At 55.4% G+C, this 21,606-nt stretch overlaps 3 protein-coding genes across 7 annotated transcripts; 2 read left to right on the forward strand and 1 right to left on the reverse strand.

Moving 5' to 3' along the window:
• Positions 1 to 1,991: 1,991 nt before the first annotated feature.
• On the forward strand, positions 1,992 to 7,860 carry EFNA1 (ephrin A1). Of its 2 annotated transcripts, none has more exons than XM_025997206.2 (5): positions 1,992 to 2,205; positions 5,206 to 5,501; positions 6,603 to 6,668; positions 6,806 to 6,856; positions 7,017 to 7,860. In XM_025997206.2, the coding sequence occupies exons 1-5, from the start codon at positions 2,114 to 2,116 to the stop codon at positions 7,127 to 7,129; spliced, it is 618 nt and encodes a 205-aa protein (XP_025852991.1). In that variant the 5' UTR covers positions 1,992 to 2,113; the 3' UTR covers positions 7,130 to 7,860. The 2 variants fall into 2 exon arrangements, with proteins under 2 accessions (XP_025852991.1, XP_025852990.1); XM_025997205.1 differs by lacking the exon at positions 1,992 to 2,205 and adding an exon at positions 3,946 to 4,254.
• Positions 7,837 to 11,960, reverse strand: DPM3 (dolichyl-phosphate mannosyltransferase subunit 3, regulatory). Of its 2 annotated transcripts, XR_011996270.1 has the most exons (3): positions 11,874 to 11,960; positions 9,078 to 11,700; positions 7,837 to 8,861 (listed from the first exon to the last, which is right to left on the reverse strand). XR_011996270.1 is itself a non-coding variant. In XM_072732498.1 (2 exons), the coding sequence occupies exon 2, from the start codon at positions 11,693 to 11,695 to the stop codon at positions 11,417 to 11,419; it is 279 nt and encodes a 92-aa protein (XP_072588599.1). In that variant the 5' UTR covers positions 11,696 to 11,700; positions 11,874 to 11,960; the 3' UTR covers positions 7,837 to 11,416. The 2 variants fall into 2 exon arrangements, 1 of the variants encoding a protein (XP_072588599.1); XM_072732498.1 differs by having other exon boundaries at positions 7,837 to 11,700.
• SLC50A1 (solute carrier family 50 member 1) lies at positions 8,688 to 11,009 on the forward strand. 3 transcript variants are annotated; one of them, XM_025997208.2, is made up of 6 exons: positions 8,688 to 8,827; positions 9,103 to 9,180; positions 9,295 to 9,418; positions 10,025 to 10,186; positions 10,418 to 10,537; positions 10,615 to 11,009. In XM_025997208.2, exons 1-6 carry the CDS (start codon positions 8,748 to 8,750, stop codon positions 10,714 to 10,716), a joined length of 666 nt encoding a protein of 221 aa, XP_025852993.1. In that variant the 5' UTR covers positions 8,688 to 8,747; the 3' UTR covers positions 10,717 to 11,009. The 3 variants fall into 3 exon arrangements, with proteins under 3 accessions (XP_025852993.1, XP_072588598.1, XP_025852995.1); XM_072732497.1 differs by having other exon boundaries at positions 10,644 to 11,009; XM_025997210.2 differs by lacking the exon at positions 10,025 to 10,186.
• Positions 11,961 to 21,606: the final 9,646 nt, after the last annotated feature.

Genomic DNA, 21,606 nt, shown 5'->3' on the forward strand with positions numbered 1-21,606 from the left:
TGCTCCCGATCCGCAACGCAAGGCCACCCTCCCCGGAGAGCTACCAGCACCCTCCCCTACAAAGCCCTCTTCGAGCAGTAAGTCTCCAGAAGCTCAGCCCCTTCACTCGACAGTGACTTCACTCCCTCCACCAGCACGTATTGACCATCTGCCGCGCGCCCTCGGTGCCGGGCTAGTCCAGCGGAGCCGCCGTGGGCTCAGACCCTCTACCGGCCGAGCCGCGATTCTCCGGGACACACGCGCGCGGATCGGGTGATCTCTCCAGGGGCACGTAGGAGGCCCACACCCAGGTGTCCTCCCAGGTGAGCTAAGCGCGCGTGAGGCGTCGCCCCGGGGCTGGGGGGCCGCTGGACTTCGGACCCGCGGGAGCAGGCGGGCTGCAAGTCTGCAACCGCGGGGCTGGGCGCGCCGCCTGGGGCGGAGGCGCGGGGGAGGGGGAACCCAGACATCGGCTTAGGCTCAGGAGGTGTTTACAGTCCGCGGGGTGGCTCTCTCCTACCGCAGCCCGCGGCCCTCGGAGGCCAGCCCCGGCCCTCCCGCCCCAGGCTCCTCCCCCGCAGGACCTCTGCGCCCGACTGGCAGCGGCGTCGCGGCCGTGTGTAATTACAGGCGCTGTCGTCAGGCCCGGCCGTAAAAAAAGAGGATGAAACGTCCTGGGAAGCAGGGAGCTGGGCCTGAGCCGGCCAGGAGCCCCGGGTCTGCGGCTTCCCGCGATGCGCAGCGGCGGGGAAGAGCCGGCCGGGGAGGCGCACACATTCTCGAGGCCAGCCGGGCGCGCAGACAGCCACGCAGTGACACGCAGACACACAGCATCGGGCCTCCCTCCCCAGACGCCCACACTGGCCTCGGCAAACACCTGTCCTCCCTCGCGCCAACCTTTCTCCAGAGGGCTGCAGATGCCGGCGGGGGAGCCCCGGGAGGCCGAGCCCCGCGGGCTCGAGTGCCCGGCGAGGGGGAGGGGCCCGCCAGCCCGGAGCCGCCGCCGCCCGGCGGTCCCCGCCATGCACACTCCCGCCCCTCCGCACACGCCCCGCTCGCCTGTGCACCTTTCCCCTCTTCACACGCCGTTCACTAACATTAGCACGCGTACGCCGGAGCTGCACACGCTTCCCCACACGCGGCTGTGAAGCTACACACACATGCCTTCACGCTCGCGTGCCAGCACACGTATTTACACATGCCAGATGCACATGTGTGGTTACAGTTTGTCACCCTGGGTGACTGCCCAGATTCTCACAGTCCAGATTAAAAACCCTTTCGCGCGGTGCACACGTGTGTTGGCACACAAGCGCGCACACAAATACACGCGTCATTAGCATTAGAAACGGGAGAGACTTTTCTCGGACCCGGGAACCCGAGTGTCCCTCCCTCTCGCAGGCGATGATGGGCAGAGGCGCCCTTCGCCCCAGCCGCACACGTTTCACACCTGATCACACAGGGTCGCACTTTATTCCCGGCATCGAGACGATGACACAATCTTCCGAACAAAGACAACATTGACAATCTCAACGAAAACAAACAGCCGCGTGTGTGGGGAGGGGCAGCCGAGCGCAGAGTCCGGGGAAGGCGGGTGGGAGGAGGGCGGGAAGGCGGGCGCCGGAGCCCGGGTGTGCGGGGCTGGGGAAAGGTGTGGGCCGGGTAGAGGACCTTGCACCCCGCGCAAGCCGCGCGCGGAGCGGCACGACAGGTTCCCGCACCGAGCGTTCGAAGATCTGCACGTGCAGCTGGCTCCCTTGTCCCGCACGCCCCCGAGCCAGGGGCCGCAGAGCCAGCCCCCCGCACGGGCCCAAAGGGCCGCGCGCAGAGCGACGGGCAAGCCAACTCGCCGCGCAGGGCACCTCTGTCACCGCAGACGCTCCCGTCCGGCTCCTCCTCTCCCTCCTCCCCCCTCCTCTCCCTCCCAGCCCCCAAGCGCCGGGGCCGCAGCGCTCCTGGCTGGGCGGTTCTGGGGGCGGGGCCGGGGGCGGGCCGGGCGGCGCCGGCCCCAAAGGCGAAGTCGCCGGGAGGAGGGGCCAGAACAGTGCGCGGTGCTGCCTGCGCCGCCGAGACAGCCCGCGGGAACCCGACCCCGAGAAGCCCTTCGTCCTCGCCCGGCCCGGCCAGGCTCTGCGCTATGGAGTTCCTCTGGGCCCCGCTCTTGGGTCTGTGCTGCAGTCTGGCCGCTGCTGACCGCCACACCGTCTTCTGGAACAGTTCAAACCCCAAGTAAGCCCTGAGTCTCCTGCGCGCAGCCCGGGCGCCCGGTTGGCACTGCCCACGCCCCGGCCCCCTGCCTGGGTAACTGCGCTGGCCAGCCCCTGTCCCGAGTCTTGTGGCAGTGACCAGAGGCGGGAGGGATTCCTAAGGCTTTTTCCCCCTTTTATCCCCATAACTGGGAGTACTCCGCCCCTGGGTAGGAACCTGCCCGGGACTACTTGCACAGGGTTATTTCTGCCGCTCCTTCCCATCCCTCTGTTACCCTGAAGTGCGGGACTCTTGCTGAACACTTCAGGGCTCTTGTTCTAGGTCCTTCTACCACAAAACCCTCTGTGCCTCTTCTTGTGGGTCACCTGGACTTCTGCCCACACAGACAGGTACCCTAATGTGACATCAGGAGTAAGCAGAATGCTCATATTGTAACCCTGGAAGGACCCCTCAGAAGGAACCTGGCCCTTCCGGCTTTAAGCCTATGCATTCTGTGTTTGAGATGACCCTGGAAAGCTCCTCTCCACACACAAGAGATCTTTTGAGGTGGCAGGAGGGAGGTATGTGGTTTTGAGATGGGGGGGCACACCTGGGAAAAGTTCAGAAAGAGTGGAAAGGATTAAAAGGGCCACAGAGGGCTCTGGGCAGGAAGGAGTTAACGTCTCCTGGGCAGGTTTAGGGCTGGGAGGCAAATGGTCCTGGGAGGAAGAAGCCCATTGGACCCTTTGTTCTTGCCCTTGAGTTTTCAGAAGTTAAGGGAACAATATTTGTGGGAAAACGGGAGAAGGATGTGTAGGGGGTGGTAGGGCGGGGCAGGGAGAGAAGGGCTGGGCAGTGGGGTCAGGAAAAACACTTCACTCCGCTTGGCCACCCTCAGCCCAGAACGCCTGACCCCCCTCCTCTTGAGGAATTCCTTGAACCAGCTTCCTCTGACCCAGTGGCAACACGGCCCGGCCCGGTGAGGGTCTGTGGGCTGGGGCTGGGAGAGAGGGAGCAGCCAGCTGCTAACCCCGGAGGGCAATGCCCTCTTGCCCCCTGGCCACGGGGGCAGCCCGGGCAGCCCCCCCTCCCTCCTTGCTTCCCGCTCCAACCTCGTAGTGGGAGAGAGCGAAGTCCTGTTATTGCCCATGCCAGGTGCTGGGGGGGGGGGGCAGGAAGCCGTGAGGAGGGAGGGGGGGAGCCCTTTCCGTTCCCAAGCTCCCAGATTTCCTCTCTTTCAGGAAGGAGCCTCTTCCTTGCTCCCCCTCCCCGCCTTCCCTGACGCCGCCGCTGCCCCCTTTTCCCAGACGGAGGGCCAGAGTCAAAGGAGCGCTAAGTGGAACAGATTGTCCTGGGGGCGGGGGCAGGTCAGTGGGTGCCCCCACCCAGCACAAATTCTGCCTTGTCCATCTGGCTGCACGTGCGCACCCCCCTCCCCCCACCCAGAACGGGAGAGAAGCCGGCCAGAGGGCAGTGTACAGGCGGCCAGGCCGGGCCAGCTTGCAGGCTCCGAAGAGGCGGTGATGAGCTGGGTAGGGGTGAGGCCGGCCAGGGTGACTCAGGCCGAGGGCCCCGGCGCGGATCTCCAGCCGGGGGCGGGGGGCTGCCGGGAGGTGGGCGCTGGCCTCCACGCCCCGCCCCATCCCCGCCGCCCGCGCAGACCTGCCCGAGCCCCAGGCCTGAGGACAGTGCCCGGGGCAAGTCCTGGCCCCGGGGGCCCCGGGACCCCTCCACAGTGGACCGAGCTCTCCGGAGCGCCGGGGCGGGCGGCAGAGGTGGGTGAGGAATGAGTCAGTGCCCGTCACGGGAACCGGGGAAAGACGCCAGGCCCAGAGCTGAAATACCTGTTCTGAAATGGCTTCTATGTTTATCTCTCCAGAGAGGAATTTTAAAAGCCTCTCCCTCGGTCGCGCGCTCCTCCCCCCTACTCCCCCGCCCGGTGGGGGAGGGGGAGGGGTGGCTTGCCGCGCGCTGGCACGCGGCCCCGGAGCCGGGCCGCTGGGGGCCGGAGGTGCCCACCCTGGAGGCCTCCCGTCCGAACTCCTGCCCTCCCCCCGCCCGTGCCCTTGCTGGTGCTCCGGTTGGCAGCAGGTTGGCAGCCGACCCTGCAGAGTCTCGCGGGCGGAGCTGGGGGAATTCAGAATAGCAGGGCAGCCGAGCTGCGGGGAGGGAGGCACCTCCCCCGCCGGGACCCCGCCGCGCCCGGCTGGAGCCAGGTGTCCGGGCCGCCGGGCTGGAGCCCTAGGGGCCCCGGGGGCAGGGCTGGGAGAGAGCCGGCTGCCCGGGGCGGCGGGGCTGAGAGGCAGCCTCCCAGAGAAGCCGGGCGGTGCTGGAGCTCCGCGCTTGGGAAAGTGTGGCTTGGGAGGCGAAGGGGCTGGGAGTTTTGGGGTGCTTTGAGAGGCGGACACAGGTGTGAGCTACAACTGCGGAAGCTTGGTGGGGTGGGGGGAGGATTTGCTGTAAGTGGGCCGATAGTGTCTGTAGGCCTGGTGTGCTGGGGGCGGGAGTGAAGCTGACCGGTGGACTGCGATCGGGGTCTCCCCGGCGAGGCCAAGAGGAGTGAGGGACCGGGAGCCGCAGGTGTGCTGGGGGCTGAGCGCAGAAAGAAGGGTTTCCTCAACCCTGATGGGAGGGTCTCAGCCCCAGGGCTAACAGCATTTAAGGGAACACCTGTGAGAACAGATTTGGGGAGATACTTCCTGTAGAAGAGCAGGATGAGTGAGCTACGACAGTCATTTGCCCTTCCTTGGGTAAATATCTGGGAAGTGCTTTGGTACCTGAAGGATCCTAAAGTGGATGCTATGTAGAGGATGAACAAGAGGTAGTGATGGTAGGAAGCATGTTTGATGATGGTGTAAAGATATTGAAGAGGTCAAGAGCAGTAAACATTGGGAGTTGGGCTTCCAACTTTCCAATTTTTCCAAGAAAAATCTTTGTAGGGTTCCCATGTGAAATGTGAGGGGCCAACTAAACATTTGGTGGCTCACAGCCCTGGCCTGGCTTCCAAATGACCACTTGCTTTCTCCTGCTCTTCATGCACAGGTTCCGGAATGAGGACTACACGGTACATGTGCGGCTGAATGACTACCTGGACATCATCTGTCCACATTACGAGGATGATGCTGTGGCGGATACTGCCATGGAGCGGTACACCCTATACCTGGTGGAGCATGAGCAGTACCAGCTGTGCCAACCCCAATCCAAGGACCAAGTCCGCTGGCAATGCAACCAGCCCAGTGCCAGGCATGGCCCGGAGAAGCTATCTGAGAAATTCCAGCGCTTCACGCCCTTCACCCTGGGCAAGGAGTTCAAAGAGGGGCACAGCTACTACTATATCTGTGAGTCCTCAGGGCATGCACACAGGCCATAGAGGGACACGGCCAGTATGATGCCTGCGCTCAGAGCTGCACACAGCCCCTTCCAATCCTGAATTGTTTTCATTCATTCACATTACAGGCATGGAGTCAGCTGCTGCTGCGTACTGGGGACTCTGCTTGGCAGAACAGGCACAGAGATAAACAAACATGATAGAGTCCCTATCCCCTAGGAAGCTGGAAAGCGACATACAGAGGAGACTGACCATTAGAACAGTTGTGATATGAAGATGTGGACCAAGGGGCCTTGGGAAAATGACTTGGGTACCTGCCAGGCTCAGGAGGCTCAGAGAAGCATTCCTGGGGAATATGGCCCAAGAGCTTAGGACAAGCAGAAGGGTTGGCCAGGCACAAGGAGACATGTGCAAAGGGGAGCATGGTATCTTCAGGGAACTCCATATGGATTCAAACTATGGCAGGAGTGACGCTGGAAGTGGGGAGAGGTAGACTGAGCAGATCATGGGGGCCTAGAAAGTGCTAAGGAGTTAGGACTTTGTCCCAAGGGCACTGGGGAGGCACTGGTGGCTTCATGAGTTGGAAAATCAGCTTGTCAGTGGAGTCTAGGCAGGGGGAGCAGAGTAGGAAGGCCCCAACCTACTTCAAGCTGTGAGGAGGAAAGGACGGACTGTAGCAAGAGGACATGGTCTGTGTGTGTTTCTTAGTGCTATCTCCAAAGCCAAGGGTCATGGCAAAGAATGGAAGGTTGAGCATGAGGCAGAGAGCCGGCCAACAGGGACGCCTGGGTGGCTCAGCAGTAGAGCTTCTGTCTGCCTTTGGCTCAGGGTTGTGATCCCAGAGTCCTGGGATCGAGTCCTGTGTCAGGCTTCCTGCATGGAGCCTGCTTCTCCCTCTGCCTGTGTCTCTGCCTCTCTGTATCTCTCATGAGTAAATAAGTAAAATATTTAAAAAAATAAAAAGAAAGCAGGCCATCAACAAGGAAGGTGAGGATCACAGATGAGTGGGAAGAGAGTGCCTCAAATGAACAAGGCCTGAAAAAGGAGAGCAGAAGGTGTCTGCCACCTGTATTTTCTTCCTCCCTTGACACTCTGCGGGTTTATCTTACAGCCAAACCCATTGACCATCAGGAAGACCGGTGCTTGAAGTTGAAGGTGACAGTCAGTGGCAAAATCAGTGAGTGTCAGAGTCTTGTGGGCCTCCCTCCTCCATCTCGCTGCTGGGCCTGTGCAAGTGATTTCGGGTGGCAGGGAGGTCCCGCCCATCTGCCTCCCCAGTACTGTACCTGATTTGCTACCACTCTTGCCTTTCAGCTCACAGTCCTCAGGCCCATGCCAATCCACAAGAGAAGAGACTTCTGGCAGGTAGGTAGCCTGAGCAAATTGGGCCTGAAGTCTGCTTAAAGAGGTTGGGTACAGAAGGTGGCTTCTGCACAAGCAGGGGCTGGGGAAACCTCATAGAGCTGAGGGCCAGTGCCAGCAGTAGGGCCACTTACCTTGGGGGCTTTGCCCTCTCATCTTGCAGATGACCCAGAGATACAGGTTCTACATAGCATCGGTCACAGTGCTGCCCCCCGCCTCTTCCCCCTCGCCTGGGTGGTGCTGCTCCTGCCATTCCTGCTGCTGCAGACCCCATGAAGGCAGAGGCCACATCTAGCCTATGGATTGGAATGGGGCTGAGGAGCCCTGGCAGAGGCATCCTCACCTGTCCTGGGAACCATTCCCACCACATGCACAAGCTGCCATTCAGCAGCCTCAAAATGGGTCAGTATTAAGGGTTTCAACCCAAAGGAGGTCAACGAGCCTGGCAGTGCCAACCCTGCCTCCACCCTGAGGGACGGACAAAGAAGTGGAGACCGTCCTTTCCCTACCATTCCTGCCCTTAAGCCAAAGAAACAAGCTGTGCAGACCTGGCCTCTTAAGACCAACACTGTGGGAATCAAGCTGGAAGGGGCCTGGGGTCATGCAGATGGACACTGAGTTTGGCAAAGATGCCCCTCCAAAGAGAGGCAGGATGCCCAGATGAACTGACTGAAGGAAAAGCATGAGACGGTTTCATGCTTGGGAGGCAGAGACAGGAGAGGCAGCATGCTTGAGCTGATCCAGCATCTCTCCCAAGGCTTCTAGAAGTCTTTGGAGCTGCCATGGAGAGGTTTGTAACCAGGCACTGCATCCTGTCCCATCTGGGGACTGCACTCCCCAGAGCTGTGCCAGCAGGGGGGCTGTGCCACCCTGTGCCTAGAGTGTAGCTGTCAGGGCAGGGCCCACGTGTACAGGATCTGTATATAAACTTGATGTGTGTCTGTGCTGATTTCTACAACTGGAGTTTTTTTATACAAAATAAATAAATAAAGCCATGTGTTTCTTTATTTGGACCTGTTTCTCTGCCCTCACCCCACCTCCACCCTCATTTATGACCACTGAGTCCTTGCCATGTGCTAGGCTCTGGAGGACCACCAGGTAACAACTGGGTTTAAATTTTGTTCCTTCCCTCTGAAAAGAATACATGCCCCTCCCCAGCGCCAAAGGGCAGGGTGTTTCCTCCTCTGTGCGCCAGGCAGCAGTCTTGGGGGCTCTAGGCTGCAGCCCACCCTAGAAGCCCTTCCTGTGAAACCTCTACCCCCCACACCCCTCCCGCACTGGGCTCCTGCTGTTGGAGGGGTCCGGGGAACAGCAGCTGAGGCGTGACCTGCTCCCACAGCCCCAGCCACCGGGGCAGTGGGCTGCGGCAGGGGAAGTTCCCAGCAGCCTAGTCGGGCAGACTAGGGGTCAGAGGCTGGCGCTCCAGCAGACTGGCCAAGGCACACAGCAGTATGGCTGAAAGCCCCGGCAAGAGGCTTCAGACCGGGGAGCCTCAAAGCCTGGGCCGGGGAGCCGTGGTCCGGGGCTCCTGGCCGCGAAGGTTCAGCAAGCTTTGCTTTGTGGGCGGCCACGTCGGTCACGAGCAAGAGACTGGAGGCTGGGGTCCGAGTGAGCCAGGGGGTAAGCAGAGCGTTGAGGGGCGGCGGGGACCCGGCAGGTCCGCGGAGCCGGGACGAGGTACCAGCTGGAACCCGGAAGGAAACATCCGACCCGGGCTTCTGCGCGCGTGAGGACCTGCAGGGGCGGGGCATGGTTCCGGCTGGACGTCCGTGTGGGCGGGGCTGCGGGCCCATTTCCGGCGGACGGCGGCGCGCGGGGGCGGAGCTCCGCCGGGGCGGGCTCCGGGTTAGCTAGTTGACGCCGGCGGGCAGCTCGGGATCCGACCCCGGGGGAGATGGAGCCGGGCGGCGTGGCTGACTCACTCCTTTCCGGGGCTTGCGTGCTCTTCACCCTCGCCATGTACTCCACCGGCCTGTGAGAGTGCGGCTGGGCTAGGCGGGGGCAGGCGCTGGAAGTCAGGAAGGGAGAGGGGACATGGACGTGGGCGCAGCCCCAGGCTGCGTCCGAAACCTGGGTCAAAGTGGATTCGGGTCGAGGGAGCCGGGGCACCTGAGGGAGAGGCCAGAGACGGGGCGGGGCCGAGACCTTCAATTGTCCGGGGACGACCACAGGTGTCAGGGATCTCGACTCCCCAGCAGCCCGCTTCTCTCTTCCCATCTCTCACCTCTACTTTCGGGGGTCCATTACAGCTCGGACCTCAGGCACATGCGGATGACCCGGAGCGTGGACAATGTCCAGTTCCTGCCCTTTCTCACTACGGACATCAAGTGAGACGGGCGTCTGCGGCGGGAGAAGTTGAGGGAGGTGGGGATTGGGGGGAGGAGGAACCCCGGGTCCCCCTCCCATCCCCGTCCCGAATGACCGTCTTGTCCACTCTGCAGCAACCTGAGTTGGCTGAGTTACGGGGCCTTGAAGGGTGACGGGATCCTGATCTTCGTGAACGCCACGGGTGCTGTGCTTCAGACCCTGTATATCTTGGTGTATGTGCACTACTGCCCTCGGAAGGTAGCGGCCCTCCCTGGGACCCACCTCTGTGCTGCACACCCTGCCTTGCTGGCAGAGTAAACACTGCTTCCTAGAAGATGACAGGCTGGCACTGCCACCCTTTCCTGGAAGGCCCCTCCAGTCTGCGGTCTTGCAGTCGTCCTTCCTCCGTGAAGCCAGCCTCTGGAACTCACGCATTGAGCAGTCCCCCACCCCCACCCCCCTATCTCTGGCAAGCTGGTAGTTCTGCTCAGCCCCATGGTGCCTTGTTGCCCAACAAGCTGAGGGGAGCGGGCTTTTGTCTCTGAGAGTTCCTTCAGAGTCAGGACTGGCAAAAGAGTTGATTAGCTCTGCTTCCCCAATCACACCAGCATTTATTAGGTTCCTACTGTGTATACCAAGTTCACACCAATACTAGCCTTCTCCTCTAGAAACCTCCAGTGCTGTGAGGGGATCAGACGGGTTTGTTACTGGTGGGGAGGAGGCTGCAGCAAGAGCTATACTGGAGGCTTAGTGAAGGTTACCTCCCCCACTGGAGCAGGAGAGGGCAGGATGAACTAATTCCAGCAGGGCCATCAGAGAGGACTCCTGGGACACCTAAAAGAAAGGTTCCTCTCTCCCCTGCAGCGGCCGGTGCTCCTTCAGACTGCAACCCTGGTGGGGGTCCTTCTCCTAGGTTTTGGCTACTTTTGGCTCCTGGTGCCCAACCTGGAGACCCAGCTTCAGCAGCTGGGCCTCTTCTGCAGTGGCTTCACCATCAGTATGTACCTCTCACCACTGGCTGACTTGGTGAGTGGGGGCTGTGCAGGGAAGTGGGGGAGATAAGAAGGGTCAGGGTCCCATAGCCAGAGACTGTAGCCTACGTTCCAAAGGAAGGAAGATCCTGGAAGACAGGCAGTAGAAGTAGGTGACTGGGAGACAAGAGGGAGAGGATGTTTGATCTTTTTTCTGAGGAAATTCTCAGACAAATGAGAGCTTTATGATGTGTCTGGGACAGCGGTCTTTCATCCTTTTACCTAGGCCAAGATCATTCAGACGAAATCAACCCAGCGTCTCTCATTCCCACTCACCATTGCCACCCTCCTCACCTCTGCCTCCTGGACCCTCTATGGGTTTCAGCTGGGCGATCCCTACATCATGGTAAGCTGAGCAGAAGGATGGGCAATAGGTGTGAAAGGTGGAAAATCCTCTCCTCATAGCAGCCCTTGTGACTTCAGGTGCCCAACCTACCTGGGATCCTCACCAGCCTTGTTCGCCTCTGGCTTTTCTGGAAGTACTCGCAGGGGCCAGACAGGAACTATCAGCTCCTGCAAACCTGAGACAGTTCACCTGACCACTGCTCATCTTCATGCCAACCTGCTACCAAAGAGAGCTCTGTGTCTCAGCAGTCTGCTGACCAGCTCCATGAGTGCAGTGGGTTGTGGGAAAGAAAAACTAACAACTAACACTGAGACTCGAGGGACCAAAGAAAGTGTTTTGCTTGGAAGATTGGCTGAGACTTGGGAAATGAATCACTTATTTTTTATAGATTATATTTTTTAATTGTGGAGGTTGGGGTGAAATCTTCAGAGTGTGCCTTAAAATAAATTGTTGCCTACCCCTGCCCATCAAAGCTCCATCTCTTTTTGGTGATTCTCAACCTGCCTGGTTTGGTGAAGGGCAGAGGTCCACGATCCCACCCACAGCTTGGCCTGCTAGGTTGGCTCCTAAGAGGTATCTGAAGGAACCACGAACTCGGTGGAGGCCTTAGAACAGAGCCTGGGTGTTGGGAAGAAGAGAAGCTGAGAAGTACTTCCAGACACGGTTAACAGGACCAAGAAAGGGAAATGACACTTCTATCAGAGATCTTAAGAAGGGGTCTTTGCCTCCTTTGGAGCAAAGAGGAGGAGGGACCCACAGCTGGTACACGGAACCCCCAAGTCCCCGCTGTCTATGCTCCAACTAAACAATGTTAGAAAATAAACTTCTCTTTAATGGGCCGCGGGAGGAAAGGCTGTCGGGTAAGAATGGGCTGGGGTGTCAGAAGCGCATCCCCCTGCGGGCTAAGTCGGCGCGGGCCTCCTGGATCTGGCTCTGCAGCTCGCGGGCGGCGTCCTCACAGTCGTGAAAAGTGGCCACGCGGTAGCCCACCGTGCCCAGGGCATAGCAGCCGGCGGACACTAGCAAGTAGGCCGGGAGTGGCCACAGTACCTCCCGGCATGGCGAGGGCAGCTCCAGGCCCAGGGCCCCCGTGGTCAGGGCCGCCCAGGTGGAGCCCAGGAGCGCCAGTCCCCAAAGCCACTGCGCTAACTTCGTCATGAGCACTGCGGGGAGAGGAAGCAGAGCTCGCGGTCCCGTCCGTCCCGCGGCCCCCTCCACCTGTCCCCGTCACCCACCCTCCGAATCGCCTGCCCGCGGGGCCGCTCCGCCGCGGTTCTCGCCCAGGTCGCCCCGGACCCCACCCTACCCCCGCTATCGGCCCTCAAGCCGCACTCACCTTCGCCCGCGTCTCCCTAGCCCGGCGCGGCTCCTACGTCAGCATCCGGAAGGCCTCTCGGCTCGCGCAGCCTTCTGTGAGTTGTAGTTCTCGCGGCGGCGCCTCTCGCTAGGCCTCGGCGCGGCATTCTGGGAGTTGTAGTCCTTTCGGCGCTCTGCCTCTGCCTGGCCTTTTGGAAGTTGTAGTCCTCGCGGTTGGTCCTCTGGGAATTGGGGGCCTCTGACGGCCGCCTGAGTCCCCAGGGGCTTCGGTGCCGCTTCTGTCCCTCAGGACCCCGCTCCACGGTGGCTGACGTCCTTCTGAGAACACTGTCAAACTTTGCAAGAAGATGGGAATGTCACTAGTTCTCCCTAAATTTGACTCACGTATTCCTCGGGAGCTGTTCCATCCGAGGTAGCAGGTTTTCTTTAATACTTAGACGCAGGAGTTCACTGCCCTGGCGCCCTGAGGAACAGGGGCCCTAGCAGGAGGTCTTGGAGGAAAGAAAAGTGTGGAGCCCGAGAATTACCTGATGGGTTCGAGCTATTGAGAGGTTTAGGGACGAATTCATGGCAGGTACATAGGAAACTACGTAAAAGAGAAGGCCGGGGGCACAGGTGCAGGCAGGTGAGGCTTACAGGCCTCAGGGGACAGGTGCAGGTGGGGCGTACACGCCGCGGAGTCTTGACAGGTTCAAGCCAAGCACAGGTGTAAGGGCAGACATCAGCAAGCCTGGGCTGAGAAGGGGACTGGGGTCCACTTTGTAACCACAACATTAGGATAATTAATTTTAGGGAATTATGTAATAGATAACTACATAATTAAGATACAGGTAGAGGGGATCCCTGGGTGGCGCAGTGGTTTGGCGCTTGCCTTTGGCCCAGGGCGCGATCCTGGAGACCCGGGATCGAATCCCACATCGGGCTCCTGGTGCATGGAGCCTGCTTCTCCCTCTGCCTGTGTCTCTGCCTCTCTCTCTCTCTCTGTGACTATCATAAATAAATAAAAATTTAAAAAAAAGAAAAAAAAAAAAGATACAGGTAGAGTGCTGTGTCCAGATGCCCCCTTTTGAAGCTTTGCAGGGAGGTTGGAATTTGAGGCTGCCTCTCTGTGTGGACATGATGCACCTGGTTCAGACCTCTAGGCCACAGTGGGACGTCCCATTCTCACCCATTGGTTTCAAATCGCAAAGTCAGTACCTACAGGATATTAGAGAGTGAAGTTTCTCAATCTCATGTCCTTGATGTTAATTAACAAAAGCAATTTTTACAGATTCACAGAGTCTTAGTAGGGACATGACATAACTCAGCTCTGAAGACTATTTTCACAGCCTTAGTAATGTAAGCACTGAGTATGGAGTTAAGTAAACATTATGATGTACTTGAATGCATGGGGGGGGGGGGGACATGAGGAGGGTCATGAATTGAAAGAACCATATCCTCATCTTCTAATTGAAGAAAAGAAAAAAAAATAAAAATAAAAATAAAATGGAAGAAAAGAAACAATAGGACTATGTTACTAAGAAATACGAGGTGTCCCAAAGAAAGCCAAGAAGCCCAGGAGTGCCATCTAGAGCAGCACGTATGGAGGTAGGAGAACTAGAACAGGGGACTGGTATTTTTAATTAAGTGCCTTATAAAACTAATTGGCTTTTTAAAATATGCAAATTCCTTTGTTAAGGTAAAAATTAAGACAAAATAAAAACATTTTTATTTTTTTAAGATTTTATTTATTTATTCATGAGAGACACAGAGAGAGAGGCAGAGGGAGAAGGAGGCTCCATGTAGGGAGCCCAATGTGGGACTCCATCTCAGGACTTCAGGACCACACCCTGGGCTGAAGGCAGGGACTAATCCCCTGAGCTACCCAGGCATCCCTAAAGACATTTTTAGAAATTTGCTATATGAGGGGCACCTGGGTGGCTCACTTGGTTGAGCAGCCAACTTTTTTTTTTAAGATTTTATCTATTTATTCACAAGAGACACGGAGACATAGGCAGAGGGAGGAGAAGCAGGCTCCACGCAGAGAGCCCGATGTGGGACTCAATCCCAAGATTCTGGGATCACGCCCCGAGACAAAGGCAGATGCTCAACCACTGAGCCACCCAGGCGTCCTGAGCATCAAACTCGATCTTAGCTCAGGTCTTGATTTCAGGATCATGAGTTGAAGCCCCACATTGGCATGGAGACTAATTTTTTTAAATTTGCTATATAAACTTCAAAGCCCCACTCCACTCACTTCCCCATTCTGTCTAAAACCCTATTGGTTGCTCATGCAAGACCTCACTGGTCACAGTGACTTCCAGCACAGTTCAGGGGTTCAGTATCAACTTTGTAGATCCAGAAATTCTATTTGTTCACCCAAAGAAGACCAGGCCCTGAAAGATTGCCACTCCCCAGAACAGTTTTGAGGGAAGAACATGAGAAGGGGCTTGCCCTACAACACATAATATAATAAATCATATATTTATTTTTACTTTCCCTACAGCTCATAATATAATAAATTATGTATTTATTATATCTTATGTGCCCCATAATATATAATAAATTATGTATTTATTGTTATTATTATATATCTTATGTGTCCTACAACACATAAGATAATAAATTATAACATAATAATAATCAGCCCTTCATTGAAGGGCTGTGATGTGTCGTGCCCTAAACATTGTCATGTTTAATTTTCACAGCATGCTGCAGTAGGTACTTTTATATTGCCATGTATAAATGAGGAAGCTACAACAGATGGTAAATGGTAAGTAACTTGCCCAAGGTCCTGCAGATAGTGAGCAGCAGAGCTGTGCCATCCAACTTGAAGCTCAGTGCTTAATGATTTCACCCTCCCCATCCTGGTACTTGGTCCTGAACGGGGCAGGGAGGGATCATCATGGCAGTTGACATTCACTGATTCAATGAGCACTTTCTGTGCATTATCTCATTCAATCTTCCACAGCCACCATACGACGCAGGTACTATTGTCTCCACTTCACGAATGAGAGCACTGGCAAACCTCACAAACTGTGACTTCTGAGCTTGCAAACGCTGCCATTCCAGTATAGCACTTCTCTCCCTAGATCAATGAAACAGAATAAAAACTAAGGAAATAGATTAAAAATATACCAATTTTGGGATGCCTGGGTGGCTCAGCAGTTGAACGTCTGCCTTTGGCTCTGGATGTGATCCCGGGGTTGGGGGATCGGGTCCCACATCGGGCTCCCTGCATGGAGCCTGCTTCTCCCTCTGCCTGTGTCTCTGTCTCTCTGTCTCTCCTGAAAAAATGAATTTAAAAAATCTTTAAAAAAACATACCGGGGACACCTGGATGACTCAGCAGTTGAGCGTCTGCCTTTGGCCTGGGGTGTGATCCTGGAGACCCAGGATCGAGTCCCACATCAGGCTCCCTGCATGAAGCCTGCTTCTCCCTCTGCCTATGTCTCGCCTGCCTCTCTCTCTGTGTCTCTCATAAATAAATAAATAAATAAATAAATAAATAAATAAATAAATAAATAATAAAATCTTTAGAAAAAAAAAATACCGGGACACCTGAGTGGCTCAACAGTTAAAGTGCCTGCCTTCAGCCCAGGGTGTGATCCTGGAGTCCCAGGATCAAGTCCAGCATCAGGCTTGCTGCACGGAGCCTGCTTCTTCCTCTGCCTGTTTCTCTGCCTCCCTCTCTCTCTGTTTGTGTGTGTCTCTCATGAATGAATAAATAAAATATTTTTAAAAAAATAAAACAAAAATAAAAAAATACCAATTTACCATATGATAGAGATGGCAACTCAAGCAAATAAGAGAAGATGGATGATTTAAAAACCATTTGCAGGGACTCCTGGGTGGCTCAGTGGTTGAGCATCTGCCTTCAGCTCAGGGCATGATCCTGAAGTCTGGGGATGAAGTCCCGCCTTGGGCTTCCTGCATGGAGCCTGCTTCTCCCCCTGCCTGTGTCTCTGCCTTTCTCTCCTGTGTCTCTCATGAATAAACAAATAAAATCTTAAAAAAAAAAAAACCACACACACACACAAAACCCCCCACAAAACCCCAGAAAACTTAATGTGAAAAGTGAGACCATAAATATGCCATAAGAAAATGTGGGTACATATTTCTCTATGTTCCACTCAAACTTCATGTTCTCCAAAGTTGCAGGGATGGCCACCATCTTGCTTCTCTGAGCTCCCAGACTATCTTAATAGGTAGCACTAACCATGATGATCTGCAGTGTTTTTATTTCCCTGCGTGGCCTGCCCAGGGACATTGTAGCTCCAGGACCAAGGACAGTGTGGCAAATCAGCAGGGCTTCCCTAAATGTAAAATGAGGGATAGAGGGAAGGACAGGTTAATCTCTGATGTTCTCCAGGGAGACTGACCCAGCTCTCCTGGTCCCATGAAATAGAACTACTCCAGAGACTCTCATCTGCTGGACACAGCATCCTCAACCTTGGATAGGGCTGGGCAAAAGCCAGTAGGTTCATATGATCCAACCCCTTTCTCTTCTGTCTTTGTGCAGGCCATCACTCTCCTGCTGCCACAGGACATGCTACACGTGATTACAGCAGAGCATGAGAGGCAGTACAGCTTGGGGGTTAAAAGTTTGGGGTTTTAGGGACGCCTGGGTGGCTCAGCAGTTGAGCGTCTGCCTTCAGCTCAGGGTGTGATCCTGGTCCAGGGATCGAGTCCCACATTGGGCTCTCTGTGTAGAGCCTGATTCTCCCTATGTCTATGTCTCTGCCTCTCTCTGTGTCTCTCATGAATAAATCAATAAAATCTTTTTTTAAAAAAGTTTGGGATTTTAGGGGCGCCTGGGTGGCTCAGTCGGTTAAGCATCTGACTCTTGATCTCAGTTCAGATCCTGATCTCAGGGTCATAAATTCAAGCCCCAAGCTGGGTGTGGAGACTATTAAAAAAAAGTTTGGGGGGTCCCTGGGTGGCTCAGCAGTTTAGCACCTGCCTTCAGCCCAGGATGTGATCCTGGAGACTTGGGATCGAGTCCCACGTCGGGCTCCCTGCATGGAGCCTGCTTCTCCCTCTGCCTGTGTCTCTGCCTCCCTCTCTCTCTCTCTGTCTCTGTCTCTCATGAATAAATAAATAAAATCTTTTTTTAAAAATTGGGGGAGGGATCCCTGGGTGGCGCAGCGGTTTGGCGCCTGCCTTTGGCCCAGGGCGCGATCCTGGAGACCCGGGATCGAATCCCACATCGGGCTCCCGGTGCATGGAGCCTGCTTCTCCCTCTGCCTGTGTCTCTGCCTCTCTCTCTCTCTCTCTCTCTCTCTCTCTCTGTGACTATCATAAATAAAAATTTTTAAAAAAAAGAACTTTAAAAAAAATAAAAATAAAAATAAAAATTGGGGGATTTTAGAGCCTTGTTATCCCGAGGTTGGGTCCCTGCTCTTACTATTCCTTAGCTGTATGATCTTGGGCAAATAACATAACCTTCCTGAGCCTCAATTTCCCCATCTAAATACTGGAGCCAGTCATTGGTCCTCCCCCCAGGTTGCCATAGAGATGGAAGGAGAGAATGTAGGTATGATGCTTACAACAATGTGCAGCCCGTGGTAAGCATGCACTGGGCGTTGGTGCCTCTAGTTACGAATAGTTATCATCACTCACCTTCCCAGCCTACCTAGCATCTTCTGGGATAAATTACTTCTATGGGTGGCTCTGCTCCTGTTTGGAGGTGGGGGGATTTCAGCTTTTGCAAGCTTTGGTGTCAGAGAAAGAAAATCCAGACCTGGGTGGCCTCATTCAACAGGGCATTGAAGACAGGTGGATGGGCGAAACCAGACATGGTATGGATGAGGGCTTGGCTTCTGGGGCCAGGCTCCACAGATGCCCTGAAGCCTCCCTGATGCTGGAACGAGGCATGAAAGCTGTTCAGGTGGGGGGGGGGGATGCAGGGCCCTGGGACCCTCCACAAAGGTGTAGATGCAAGAGAGTTCTCGGGGAGTAATTAACATCCATGGCTGACTCTGGGACAGATGAGCCGATGGCTTTGGGGGTGGGGAGAGTAGCTAAAGAGGAGGCTGGAAAAGCAGGCCAGGGCCAGGCAACTAGAGGGCCCTTAAGAGTATCTGTGTGGGGTGGGTGGCACCTGGGTGGCTCAGTTGTTGAGCATCTGCCTTTGGCTCAGGTCATGATCCTGGGGTCCTGGGATCGAGTCCTGCTTTGGGCTCCCTGCAGGGGAACCTGCTTCTCCCTCTGCCTGTCTCTGCTTCTCTGTGTCTCTCATGAATAAATAAAAATAAAATCTTAAAAAAAAGAGTATCTGTGTGTGTTGTAGGTTGTTGGCTCCTGAGGTCAGTGGTGATGCTGGGTGTGCCTGTGTCTGCTGTCAGGCACCCACCCAAGCTTTCCGGGTGCCCACGGGTACCAAGGTGATTACTGGGTCCTTGGGGAAGGTCCTAGTTAGTCAGGTTGTGTTGCCTCCATCCCTGTCCTAAGGGGCCCCCACCATCCGCAGAGGCAACAGGACAGACACACATATAATTAACAACAACACACCCAATATCACCTGCAGGGTGAGGGGACAGGGTAGATCGGAGACGGCGCTTCTGCTCTGAGGAGGGGCTGGGTGCAGCAGGATTTCCCAGAGAAGATGGTCAGCTGGAGAAGGTGCTAGCCTGAGGGAGGAGGCCCCAGGCCTTGGGGCTGGCAGCAGACGGAAGTCCTTGGTTGATTCTGGGGATTCAACAATTTGGAACTGAAGCAGAGAGGATGGTGAAGAGCTCAAAACATGACAATGGAAAACAAAACAAAAAAAAAAAAAACGTGACAATGGTGTGTCACTGCAAGAAGTTTGAGCATATTTAACAAATGTGTATCAAGTACCTCAAGTCGTATTCCGGTGAACAAACCAGACAAATTCCCTGCTTTCAATGAAGCATTCAGTGAAAACAGATAAATTTCCTGCTTCAGTGAAGTAAGTGGTGGGAGACAGACAAGAAACAAATAAATATTTAATGAATCAAGTAATGAGCAGCCCTGGGAAGAGAATGAGAGCCAGGGAAGGGGCAGGAGGGTGACAGAGGGCACTGTGTCACACAGCGTGGTCAGGAAGGTCACTCTTAGAGAGGCGGCTGCATGGAAACCTGAATGCCAGTGGAGGCCAGTGTCCAGACCTCAAGGAGCTGTGGAGGCTGTGGAGGCTGCAGAGGCTGCAGAGGCTGCAGAGGCCAGGCTGGGAGGTGGGAAGGAGGTGGGACCAGAGCCTGTGTGGGAACCGCATCAGCTCAGCAACGTTGTGGCACCAGTGGGTCTGAAGTTCAGCTGCAGCCCTGCCTTCGCTTATCAAATTGGTTTTGTTTTTGTGGTTTTTTTTTTTTTTTTTTTTTTTTAAATAATCTCTACACCCAGGAACGCCTAGGTGGCTCGGTGGTTAAGCGTTTAGTTCTTATTTTATTATTTTATTTTATTTTATTTTATTTTATTTTATTATTTATTTATTTATTTATTTATTTATTTATTTATTTATTTATTTATTTTAGTGTCTAGTTCTCAGAGAAGAGCTATTCACAGGCCTGGGGTCTGAGCAGCCAGGGCCTCAAACACACCCCAAGCGCAGCCATCCCCCCACTGCCTCTGACAGAACCAAGAGAGGGAACACACCACACAAGTGACCCCATCTACTATCACAGAATTTCCAAATTATACAGAAGTAGAGAGACTTGTACAATGAAGCTGGGATGCCCATTATCACAGGACTTTGTATTATGAAATAGGGCCATGAAGGAAAATTTTCTAAAAATCTTGTTAATGATCTTGTTACTAGCATGATTATAATATATTGCAATTTTGTGTTAAAAAGTGTTCATGTGGGCAGCCCAGGTGGCTCAGTGGTTTAGTGCCACCTTCAGCCCAGAGTGTGATCCTGGGGACCCGGGATCGAGTCCCACGTCGGGCTCCCTGGATGAAGCCTGCTTCTCCCTCTGCCTGTATCTCTGTCTCTGTGTGTGTGTGTCTCTCATGCATAAATAAATAAAAGCTTTAAAAAAAAAAAAAGCGTTCATTTGTTAAATGTAGAACTAAAAACATGTTTCCATTTTTCTTTCTTTTTTTTTTTTAATATCTTATTTACTTATTCATGAGAGACACAGAGAGAGGCAGAGACAGAAGTAGGCTCTATGCAGGGAGCCTGATACAGGACTCGATTCTGGGACTCTGGGATCTTGCCCTGAGCGGAAGGCAGACACTCAACCGCTGAGCCACCCAGGTGTCCCGTCCATTTTTCTTTATCTTGAGGCACATCTGGGGCACAGACAGACACAAGGGATCTGAGTCCCAGGCATGGTGGTCGAGCACTGAGGGCCCAGCTCCAGGAGAATGAGTTGGAGAGGAGGACGCCCGCCCAAGCCTTCCCAAGCCCTCCCAAGCCCTTGGTGGCAAGGCCAGGAGAGGGACAGCTGGCTCTGGGGCCTCCCCACCAGGCTTTTGCCCATCATTCCAGGTGAGGCACTCCCCATCACTCTGGGGCCTGCAGCGGCTTCCCTGTCTGTCTCCCTAGGAACCCCAGCAAACAGTATTTCCAGCACAACCTCTGAGGGGCCAGCTCATTCTCAGCCCAAGCCTGGGGGCAGGAGGTAGGGTGTGGGGAGCTTCCCCTCTGCTGGGAGAGAGGCAAATAAAGCTACCAGAAACAGAGCAATCAGGTGCCATCAACTGTGCCTGCACAGGGGTTCTACCCATTGTTTGCTTAGGAGGCGGCTCTGTGACTGACCCTAAGTCCAGAAGGAGTCCAGCTCGAGGCCTCTGAGGGGCAGGGCCTTGGGCTTCCTATTCTTTTAAAGTTCCCACAGTGCCCACGGCCTTTTCTGCTCACAAAGAACTTCAATGCTGGCTTTTGACTGAACCTTTCCCCTTTGTGTCTCTCGGCATCTCTGTCTCTACCAGTCTCTGGCTCTCTAGTTTCCCAACATCCTTCCTGAGCCCCTGGGGAGCAGTGCTGGGGGGCCAGGGCAGTGGGAACCTAACCATGTCCTGTTCTCACCGAGGACAATAAGGACCGGAAAAGGCTGGAGCCAAGGCCTGGCGCAGACTCGCTCACTCCCTGCCCGTCCTGGGCGCCCCCCACCCTTGTTACACCCTGTGGTGTCCCTTCCCTCTGGTGCCAGCCTGGGAGGAGTCTAGCCTGGGGTTAGGGAGCTCTCTCACCTCACCTTCCCACTGCCCTCCTCTCCAATGGCCTCACCTCTGGCCCCACAGCCTGTGCTTCCCAGAGCCAGGAGCTGCTGGAGCGCCCTCCCCTGCCTCCCACACATCCAAGGCCCCCTCCCCCTGTATTATTGACTCCTGTTTCCGGAGCTGGTGGCGGTGCTGACGGGTGGGAGGGTGTCAGGGCCACGTGTGAGAGAGCAGGAGGAAACATCTGGCTTCCCTCTGTCCCCCAGGGGCTCACTGCCTCTCTCCCCGAGGCCTCCAGCCGCTGGCGTGAAGTGGAGTCCAGGAGTACAGGGGCCAAGAGGTTAGCACCTTTGCCCTCCCCATCTTCAGGCCCTCAGAAGCCATGACGGCCTCACGCCCCCTCACTTAATGATGGTTATTAGTGGGTAGGATACCCCTGCCAGGGTTAATTGGTAGGTTAAGTCAGGCAGCCTGCAACTAGGTACCCCAGAGATAGGCTGGGTGGAGAGCTGAGGTTGGCACCAATCTGTCTTGTAAATGCACCTGTTCCCTGAAGAAGGGGTCATTATCCCTGAGCCACTCACTGTCCCTGGTGCCTACACAGTGGGTGACAGCAGGTGCTCAGATCATTGGGTATGGCCCTGG

The sequence above is a fragment of the Vulpes vulpes genome, chromosome 13 (genome assembly GCF_048418805.1).
Source record: "Vulpes vulpes isolate BD-2025 chromosome 13, VulVul3, whole genome shotgun sequence".
Classification (NCBI taxonomy): domain Eukaryota; kingdom Metazoa; phylum Chordata; class Mammalia; order Carnivora; family Canidae; genus Vulpes; species Vulpes vulpes.